This window comes from Mus pahari, chromosome 7 (genome assembly GCF_900095145.1).
Source record: "Mus pahari chromosome 7, PAHARI_EIJ_v1.1, whole genome shotgun sequence".
Classification (NCBI taxonomy): Eukaryota; Metazoa; Chordata; class Mammalia; order Rodentia; family Muridae; genus Mus; species Mus pahari.
This window is the reverse complement of record NC_034596.1, coordinates 106,850,665-106,861,157: the sequence shown is the minus strand read 5'-3', so window position 1 is coordinate 106,861,157 and position 10,493 is coordinate 106,850,665. Positions and strand designations below refer to the sequence as shown.

Below are 10,493 nucleotides of genomic sequence, written 5' to 3'. Positions count from 1 at the left end.
CAAGCACTCAAACACATGAGTCTATGGGGGTCAACCCTATTCAAACCACCACACCACCAATAGTACAGCTGTTAAGATGCTCATGCAGGACTCTTTGAACAGCATGCATGCACACACACACACACACACACCCCTTTGGGTGTGCACTCCCTCCCCAGGACTCCTGAAACCTTACCTGGTAACCAGAATGTATGCTGCACCTGGTAACCAGAACCCAGTTACACCACTCACTCAAGATAATCAGACACAGTCCTAGAACCCCATGATGCCCACTGGACAGTATGTAAGCAGAGACCAAGAGCAGTGCTCTGTCCTGCACATCTGATTCGTCCTGCAGCTGGAGAGTCTCCCTAGGATCCTGAATCTTCCAGGATCAGAGACTTAAGTTAGAGACTGGACCTGACCTTCAGCTAAGATACCTAGACAGATGAGCAGTGCTGGGGAGACAGGCTTAGGACCATAGTTATGAATTTAGAGTGTGAATGACCCTCAGCGTAGTTAAATATAACTTTTGTTACACTACTTGTTATACTAACTACACGTTAGCTTGCTCAAGACACTCAGGGATTAAGAATACTTGCTGTCCTGACAGAGGACCTATTAAGGTTCTCAGTACCCACACTGAAGCCCACAATCACTTGTAGGCTCGAACATGATATACAGTCATACATGCAGACGAAACAATAACACACATAAGTAAATCCAAAAATAATAGTAATTCAAAAGAAAAACCATGCTCAATGCTAGTATCCAGGTCAAAGTTCAGAGGGCATTCCTTTCCATCAAATAAAAGGGCAAATATGCCCAGATTCGGTAATGCATTAGTGAGCTTAGAAGAGGAACCACGAAGCCACAAAGACAGCATGTGGTGTGTATGCCGTATAATTTCTCGTATGGCACCGGTTTTTCTCTCGAACGCTCCTTCATTAGAAGTCCGGGTGGGAAGGAGTTTCCAGTCATTCCCAGCAAACGAGCTTGCTCTCTGTGTTAATGTGGCATCCCCACTGAACATTCTGCATCCACTCCTTCCCCCCCCAAAAACCAACGCCGTCCGGACTTGGTGTCCTCGTTAAGATCTTGTGCACTACCAGGACCTTATATCTCTATTTTTCTCAGTTGGAAATCGAACCAGGACCTGTTCAGGGATGCCACCAACGAGCCTCGTTCAACCCTTCTATGCTTCGAAGAAGGTGTAGACAACGGCCATGCCCAGGGCTGGCACTAACCGCCCCGCTGTGAGTCAGAAGGGCAGGGATAACCAAGGAGACCCGGGCGCTGCTGCGACAGGGCGTGACGAGCACCCAGGGGGCGGGGCCAGGCGCACGGAGAGCTGGGAGCTGGGGCGGTGGCCAGGCGCACGGAACCCCGGGAGCGGAGCGCGCGGAACCCTGGGAACAGGGTCGAGCGGTCGACAGACAAGGGGTCGGGGGCGGGGCGGGCGCGGGGAGACATGGGAGCCGGGGGCGGGGCGGCCCAGCGCGCGAGCCTAACGGCTGAGGCCGAAGCGCGGGAGCCGCGGCCGGCGAGGCTCCGCCTTGCGTGGGTTTGAACGAAGCTCCGCCCCGCACTCCACCAATCGGCGCTCGTGCGGCGGCGCCATGGCGACCCTTTGTGGCCGCTGACCGATCCCGGTGCCCGACGGAGTGGCGGGCTCTGCCTTGCGGCGCCGGTAAGTGTGTAGATGGTTTGCGCCTTCGAGCTTCGGCGGCCTGGGCGGCGGCGGCGCGGGGCACCCCGGGTCGGTCGGGCGGCGGCCCGGGCCTCGGGCCTCCTGCGCCGGCCGCCCTTCGGCGCTCACGACGCCGCGGCGTGTTGAGTGACACATACCGAGAGCCGGAGCGGCGGGTCTGAGCTGGCCGTCCCGCCCTCCGCCCACGCTCCCCTGCTTCCGCTCTCTCTTCCTCCTGTGGCCTTTCCTCTCTCCTTTCTCCGCCGTCCCCCCTTCTTTGGTTCACCCCGCGTCGGTCCTCCACCTCACCTTTCGAGCTGGCCGCCGCTTGCTGTGCGTTTCCCGTAAGAGCTGCGCGTGGCCCGCGGTTTCGGGGGACTGGACCTTCCCTGGCTTTTAGCAGCGCCGAGCCCCGACCGTCTGTCTGCTGGTCAGGGACCGAATCCGGGAGGGCTGGGTGGGCTCCGTGCAGCCGCCTGCCTGGTGAGTGTTGGCCTTGCGCTCTTTTCTTTGTTTCCTAGATTTTAATTCCCTTGAGAAGTGCCCTGTGTTGCCTGCCTTTCCCCTACTGCAGTAGACCCCACTTCCTTCCAAACTGATCATTTATGGCCCAGTAGGTACTGCCTGGCATCGGTGGAACTCGACTGGAACCCGGGCTCTGTCTTTGCTAGCCTGTCCTGAGGCCAAATGGAACTAGAAAAAAAACTCCAGAAACCTTTTCTAAAGTTTTTCTCCCCTAGGTAGGATCACCAGGGAAGGGACTTCTTCCAGAACTTGAAACAGACGTACAACACCCGCGTATTTCCTCCTGGTGGCCTTTGTATCTGACCAACAGATGGTAGAGCTGAGCTGGACATTGATTTAAACGGTTCTGGGGGTCGTTTTCTGCAAGCAAAATTGATTGTCTCACCAACCTAATGACTTCAGAAATCTCCCCATTTTAGAGGTGCTAGTCTTAAAGGGAAGGAGGGCAGGAGCCTACCTACCTCCAGGCCTAAGAAAGCCCCACATCCTTCCAAGGGTGACTTATATAAAGCCTGGAGCAGACGTAGTGGGACAATAAACTCCATTGAAGGACCATCAAGTTCGCTGGCCCCAGGATTTTTCCAACTAGTCCCTCTTCCCAGTTGCTCTTTGAGGAAGTATTTTAACACAGTTGTGATTTTCATTTTGTTTTTGAGACAGGGTTTCCTGCAGGCCAGGCTGGCCTCAGACACACAGTGCAACCAGAAACATCTTTACTCTCCTTCTCTCTGCTTCCCAAGTCTGCCACCATGCCCAACTTGGAAACCACTAACTCTGCTTCTCCTTAAAATCCGACATCCAGATGAATGCTTGCTTTCGGTTACAGTCCAAGCCTGGGTTGTGATAGGTCTGCTCAGGTAAAACCAAGACTCTAATGGATGGTCAGAGCCCGGGAAGCTGCCTTCCTTCCCACATGGCCAGTGGGGTAGGACAGTGCCAGGATATATATGATGGTTGTGGAGTCCTAGGCTGTCTCTCTACCTCAGATTGTTGTAGGGTAGTTAGCACTCTTCACTTCCACCTTACTGTCCACTGGCCTCAATACTATCTGAGCCCCAGAGTGCCTGGCTCTTGTCATTCAGCCAGTGCTGGGGGTGGGGGGCACGATTGTGGGTGACTTAGCTTCGTACTGGAGGAATGCCAGACATTTCCCTAGACTTGGGAAGAGATTCTGGCCGTCTGGAAATAAGGTGTGAGATGTGGGACGTAATTTATACAGAACTTAGCGGGGAGAATTTCCTGTCGTCTTTCCTTAGAAGGGTTAAGCAACATCAGGTCAGGCACACAGGTGGCCATGAGGAAGCTGTGCCCGGGCCGGTATAGGAGAGCCCTTTGTAGGTGCCATTAGGTCTAGTTACAACCCGTACTGGTGATGTAGGCCTTCACCCTCAAGCCCCCTCTTTCATCTTGCTGTCTTTCCTGAAGCTACTCTGTCACCATCCTGTTCTGTTATGGCTTGTGTCCTAGAGTGACAGATAAGGAGACAAGAGTACATTTCATTCCAGGCTTAATTATTTTACTTTTATTGGTGTGCATGTGTATATATACCTTCTGGGGCCACAAGAGGACATTGGATCCAAGGAATTGGAGGTATAGGGAGTTGTAAGTCATCATGTGAGTTCTGGGTACCCAACCTTTATCATCTGTCAGTGATCTCTCCAGACACCTTGTTTAAAATGTTTAAATGTGAGGATGGTGAACAAGAAAGGAGGACAGTGTCTGCCCCTAGCAAGACAGGGAGTGTTTGTTGGTTAAAGCTTTGCTGTGCAAAAGTTGTATATACCCGAAGGAAAAGGGAGAGAGGAGTGTGTTTAATTTGCAAAGTTAGTAAATCAGGAGTAGTTTGATAGCAAATATACCTGGTGAGGGCGTATGCTTCTTAGAAAACAGTTTTTTGATGTGTTTATTAAGGGCCTTCAAAATGGTTCTGCCCTACTACTAATCCAGTAGTTAAGAGTACAGAAATAAAGTACCAGGAATAGAAAACCTTGTTTGTGGCTGGAACCACATGGTGCTGGCTGCAGACTGCCTGGTGTGCTTGTGCATGGACGTAGGCACTCGCCTATCAGACGTGATGATCCACTTGCTATATGACATGATAAACAGAACTTGTGTGGACTCAGCACAGTGGGAGAAGAAAGAGCTAGGAAGGGAATCTGGGGTTTCTCTGGTGTCTAGAATTGTAGAGCTGCTGCTTCCCCCTGGGGTTTAGGTTTCTCTGTGTAGCAGCCCTGGAACTCTCTGTAGACCAGGCTGTCCGTGGACTCACAGAAATCTGCCTGCCTCTGGCTCCTCAGTGCTGGGACTAAAGGCGTACACCTGCCTTTGTGGAACATTTTTTCGTGAATTTTTGGTTCTCTTTCATGTTGTCTAGTGTGCTGTGGAAACAACCAGCTAAATAAGTGAGACAGGGGCTGTATAGGTGCAGCAGGGCTTCTGTGGCCAGTTCTCACCGTTTAGTAGGCTTGAGGAGAGCTTTGCAGTGGAGGCTGGGGGGGCTAACTAGGCGATGAGCATCTCCTATGAGTAACAAACAAATGTATAAAACTTGCAGAAGTAAAGCAGTTTTAATTTTATGATTTGGCAGAAACAGATGTCAGCCAGCAAAAATAGATTCCCAGTTTGGCACACAAATGTTTTTTAAAGTCCTTGGTGAAAAATTCTGCCTTTTTGGTTTTCTGAGACAAGAATCTCACTATGTATCCTTGGAAGGCCTGGAGCTTGTATGTAGACCAGGCTGCCCTTGAACTGATGGAGCTCCACCTGCCTTTGGTGTTGAGATTTAGAGTTATACCACAACACCCTACGGTTCTGTCCTTGTCTCAGAATAGGCTGGTTCTCCGGAAAGATAAAATCTGCACCCCTGTCTAGTCTAGTATGACCTCCTCGTCTAATGGATACTCCGGGGCTCCACGGTCCCTCTTTCTCTTGTTGTGGACTCAGTCACATAGCAGACTTCAGCTTTCCAGCTTTAGATGAAATAAGAGGGCCTAGAAGCAGGGCTGTCTACTGCAGGAAACACAGGGAACCTAGTGCCTCCTACTTGTCTCTGACTCTCCAGTCAGCCCTAAAGAAACACCATTCTTAAGTTAGACCTTTATTTGTTTATTTTTATTTATTTGGTTTTTCCAGACAGGGTTTCTCTGTGTAGCCCTGGCTGTCCTGGAACTCACTCAGTAGACCAGGCTGACCTCAAACTCAGAAATCCGCCTGCCTCTGCCTCCCAAGTGCTGGGACTAAAGGCATGCGCCACCATTGCCCAGCTTCGTAATTTATTTCTTACATCCTGTGATTGGCTGTGGTCAGTCTTTGCCTCTTTGGTTAGTCTTGAGATGGCCCCAGAGTTGCTGTTAGCTTTGTATACCCTGGTTATAGGGTGTTGGTTGGGCTGTTAGTGATTAGGGTCCAGGACAGCCTGCTGCTTCCCAGGCTGTTTTGTAGGTCACGCTTGGGGAGCTGAACATTGCAGACTGTGGGTCAGAGTTGTTGCCTCTGCTTCGCCAGCATTTGTGTGTTTTCTCTTGTAAGACCACATGCTCTTGGATGCTTCTGGGCTTCTTTATTAGGCACGAGAACTTGGGGTAAAGGGGATTCTAACCCAGCAACATGGCTGCTCTGACAAGGGATCCCATCCAAAGACCTTTTAGATCTCTGTGATCCAGTCTAGGAATGCAGACACACCCTAGATTACAGTATGATATAGCTGGAATACAGACCAGCCCTTAGGACACACCTTTAGTCCTAACAATGAAGGTAAGGTTGCTTTGTAGATGGAAGTCGCCATGTTTGAAAGTAATGTCTAATTGAGGGGCAGACAAAGTGATGAATCGGAGAGATCTGACAGGGTGAGTTGAATCAGAGATAAGGTCCACCCGATTCACTTGAGAACAGCACGGGAAAGAGGCTGCTTAAGAGCAGTGAGAGGGGTGTGGTGTGTGTGTGGTAGTTTCACAGAGGCAGGTGAAGACAGAACAGTTTGGAAATTGAGAAGGAGCCAGAAGATCAGAGCATAGTGGCAAAGCTAATATGAGGGTCAAACAGCAATTCAGTTAGAAGCTGGACTGAATCAGTCAATTTGGAAGATTAGATTGTATGGAGGCTAGAAGCTTCCAGTCTTAGGCCTAGGGATAGTTAGAACACAGAAAGAAACACTTTGCTCTCAGACCAAGCTGTATATTTGAGGCGTAAGTCGGGATTCTAGTGTGGCCCAGGCTGGCCTTTGATGCCAGTGATCTTGCCTTTTGAATACAGGGCTCATAAGTATGTGTTGCTGATTTTGATGTACTTCAAGCCATCTCCAGATGTGAGGTATGAGTCTCTGAAGCCTGTTTATCTTTCATTTTTGTTTTTTGTGTTATGACCCTCAGTTTACTCAGAATTGCTTTTGTTAACATGGGTAGGAGTTACTGGAGCAAGGGCAGTTTAACCTTTGGTGACTACACCACCAAAGAAAATTACTCTCTCCCCCAGAGTGTAATTTTCTACCTTTTGTGTGCACTTCTGTCTCTCATTCATGAAAGAGATGTAATGGGGTTCCATCGTGTGCACATAACTGAGCTGCAGTGCTTTCGTGTGTGTAGTAGCTGGCCATGTCCAGACAGCACTTCACAAAACTCCTGATCCTCTGGCTCTACAATTCTTTCTGGCCGGCTCCCAGGGTGTCTCTGGGCCCTGGAGCTAGGGAGTGTTGATGTAGGTGTCTGTCTGGTTTAGGGCTAGGCACTCACTAGTTCCTTATTCTTGGCTTTTCAGCCATTTACGAGTCTGCATTATCTCCTACCTTATAATAAAGGAAAGGAGCTTCCACCAAAGTATAAGTAATATCTCGAGAGGGGCCAGAAAGTTGGCAGTAAGAAACTAGTTCATGAGGCCAGGGCCAGTGGCTCAATAGGTTAATGCTTGCCACACAAAGTGAGGATCGAGTTCATAGCTTTAGTGCCTACATCAATGCCAGGCAGGTATGGTGGTCCAACTCTAACCCCAGAGCTTAGGTATGAACAGTGGATGTCTGGAACAAGCTAGTTCTGGACTCCTGAGACTCTGCCTCAATAAAGTGTAGAGCAAATAAGAAATATACTAGAAATCAGCCTCTGACCCCCAAGTGTGTGGGGGGGGGCGTGCACATGTACACACACACACACACACACACATACACGCGCGCGCGCGCGTGCATAGTGCACAACACAAAAAGCACCTGAATGGTTTCTGCTAAAAATTTTCAAGGAAACTAGTAAGTCCTGGCTTTTCTGGATCGGGCCAGCCTCTGTTTCCTGGGTGCTGAAAGTATATATAAAGCATGAGCCTCTATGGCAGGCAAATGCTTGTTAAACTTTTATTGGATTTGGAGCTAGAGGGGTTTGGTGGTTAAGAACATGGCTGCTATTCCAGGGAACCTAGTGTTTTCCCAGCACCCACTTGACAACTCACAACCTTGTGTAACTTCATTTCCATGGCATCTGACAAGCCTATTAGGCCTCCACAGGCACTGTATACATATGGTGCAGACAAACACAGGCAAAACATCTACACACATAAAATCTTTAAAAATGAATAAACGTAGTTTGTGTTTGAACACTTGTCCAGGTAATGGTGCTGCCTGTGAGGTTATGGAGCCTGTAAGATGTGAGCCTTGCTGAAAGTAAAACTGGGGGCAGGCTTTGAAGTTTATTTATACCTTGGCCCTACTTTCTCTCTGCTTCCTGTGTGCAGATGACACGTGATCACCCTGCTTCCTGACTGCCAGGTTGGCCTCACCCTTCCACTGCCTGGCTTTTCCTGTGGTGATGGACTGAAAGTATATCCCTTCTTCAACTGCAAACCCCAAACTAAGTTGCTTTTTGTCGGGGCAGTCTATCGTAGCAACAGAAAAATAATATGCTGGGCGGTGGTGGCGCACGCCTTTAATCCCAGCACTTGGGAGGCAGAGGCAGGCGGATTTCTGAGTTCGAGGCCAGCCTGGTCTACAAAGTGAGTACCAGGACAGCCAGGGCTATACAGAGAAACCCTGTCTCGAAAAACCAAAAAAAAAAAAAAAAAAAAAAAAAAAAAAAAAAAAATGACTGCGATACAGACATGTCTTTCTTGGTGTGGTATTAGGTGTGCTTGAAGGATTTGATTAACAAGCAAGCTGTTCTCTTGAAATCCTTCTGCATTCATCTCCAGAGTGGAAGGATTAGAAGTGTGTGCCACTGAGTAATGAAAATTTATTTATTTATTTTCATTAAAAAACCAGTTTCATGTTTAAAGCCACTTTAGGCTTCATTTCCCACACCACTCCTCTTTTACTTAGTTTGGTGTGGGATATGTTGGGAACTAAGGACTATGGCCACACTTGTCTAGGCGTGTTCGCTCATCTGAGATCTCCTGTCCCCACCCCTCTGGCCAGCTGGTGCCTTGTCTTGCCATTGCATGAATATGAGGAGGATGGAGTTGCCTGGGTGTGGCCTCTAGAGACTGCCTGCCTTTTCTCTGGCCCATAATTCCAGTGGGAGTCCTGGGTATTTCAACTGGATTATTTCCAGCTTGGGGCAACTGTAAGAGTACTATAAGCATTTTTGTACAAGTTTTTACATGAATCTTAGCTTTCCTTTCACTGGGCTAAATACACTAAAGGTCACTAATTATATTAAGATCTGTGACTTTGAAAGAAGAAAAGGTAGCTATAAAGAAATCCTAAAGTTTATGTATTTAGGAGATTCTGTTAAGAATTTAATTTCAAATGTGTTATTTAAAATAAAAATGTTTAGGGACTAGAGAGATAGCTCAGCAGCTGAAAGATGTTGTCACACAAGTATAAAGGCCAGAGTTCCTGTCCCAATACCTGGGGTTTTGTTCTCTTTAAAAGACGTTTTTACAGCTGGGTGTAGTGGTGTCATCTTTTAATCTCAGATTTGGAAAGGTTAAGGCAGGAAGCTCACAAACTCACCGTCAGCCTCTTACATAGCAAGATACTGTCTCAAAGCAACAATGCCATAGTTTTCATTTGTGTTCATTTATCTGTTGATGAAAGTTACGCTACAAGTGAGCTTTGTTGTCAGTGACAGTGGCTCTTCCTGAGGCAACCCCTCAGATAGTGTCGGGTACTTCTGTGTGTTGTCACCCCTTTAGCTGTCAGAAAGCCAGGAAGTTATGCTAACTAAATGGTGTTTCTCTTGGTTCTCACAGGACAGGATGTTTGCTAGAGGGCTGAAGAGGAAATATGGTGACCAGGAAGAAGGAGTAGAGGGTTTTGGCACTGTCCCTTCCTATAGCCTGCAGCGACAGTCACTCCTGGACATGTCCCTTGTCAAGCTCCAGCTCTGTCACATGCTAGTGGAACCCAATCTCTGCCGCTCGGTCCTCATCGCCAACACAGTCCGGCAGATCCAGGAGGAAATGAGCCAGGATGGTGTGTGGCATGGGATGGCACCCCAGAATGTAGAACGGGCACCAATTGAGCGCCTGGTGTCCACAGAGATCCTGTGTCGTACAGTGAGGGGAGCTGAGGAAGAGCACCCTGCTTCTGAACTGGAAGATGCTCCCTTGCAAAACTCAGTTTCTGAGCTCCCCATCGTTGGCTCAGCACCAGGGCAAAGGAACCCTCAGAGCAGCCTCTGGGAGATGGACAGCCCACAAGAAAACAGGGGAAGCTTTCAGAAGTCACTGGACCAGATATTTGAGACCCTGGAGAACAAAAACTCCAGCTCAGTGGAGGAACTCTTCTCAGATGTGGACAGCTCCTACTATGACCTGGACACCGTGCTAACAGGAATGATGAGTGGGACCAAGTCCAGTCTCTGCAATGGCCTTGAGAGCTTTGCTGCAGCCGCCCCTCCTCCCAGTTCCACCTGCAAGTCTGACCTGGCTGAGCTGGACCATGTGGTAGAGATTCTGGTGGAGACCTGAGAGGCCACCCCAGTGGGCCAAGGGCGAGGAGCTCACATGTGTTGTGACCCAGAGANAAGACAAGCACTTGTCCTGAGAGGGGNTCTGGCTCTTGAGCCAGGGTCCCCACCTCTGTCTGACCATGAAAATATCCTGGACAGATTTTCCTCTGCAAGGATTGCAGCCCTGGAGCTGCTGCCTTAGGGCTAGTTCCCTGGGGAGGACAGAACAGATGCCATCTCAAGGAACTGAGCTCTCTGAAGGCTTCTGGGCCCTGGGCTCATTATCCTGTTTGTGTGACGTTGGAATCACTGTGGAGGGTGGTGTGTCACAGCTATGTCTAGTCTATTTTAAATTAGATAGGTGAACTTTCTAAAATTAAGTTTTATATGTTTTGGGCAATATTTTGTCTGAAGATATATTTTTTAAACTTTTT

The 10,493-nt window shown here is 48.9% G+C and overlaps 1 protein-coding gene across 2 annotated transcripts; it reads left to right on the top strand.

Annotated features, from left to right (window-relative positions):
* Positions 1 to 1,541: 1,541 nt before the first annotated feature.
* Cdca4 (cell division cycle associated 4) lies at positions 1,542 to 10,482 on the top strand. 2 transcript variants are annotated; one of them, XM_021202382.2, is made up of 2 exons: positions 1,542 to 1,669; positions 9,359 to 10,482. In XM_021202382.2, the coding sequence occupies exon 2, from the start codon at positions 9,365 to 9,367 to the stop codon at positions 10,076 to 10,078; it is 714 nt and encodes a 237-aa protein (XP_021058041.1). In that variant the 5' UTR covers positions 1,542 to 1,669; positions 9,359 to 9,364; the 3' UTR covers positions 10,079 to 10,482. The 2 variants fall into 2 exon arrangements, with proteins under 2 accessions (XP_021058041.1, XP_029396363.1); XM_029540503.1 differs by lacking the exon at positions 1,542 to 1,669 and adding an exon at positions 1,835 to 2,152.
* Positions 10,483 to 10,493: the final 11 nt, after the last annotated feature.

Excerpts from the sequence above, each read along its gene's own strand:
- Cdca4 (XM_021202382.2), top strand. The coding sequence starts at position 9,365 with ATGTTTGCTAGAGGGCTGAAGAGGAAATATGGTGACCAGGAAGAAGGA.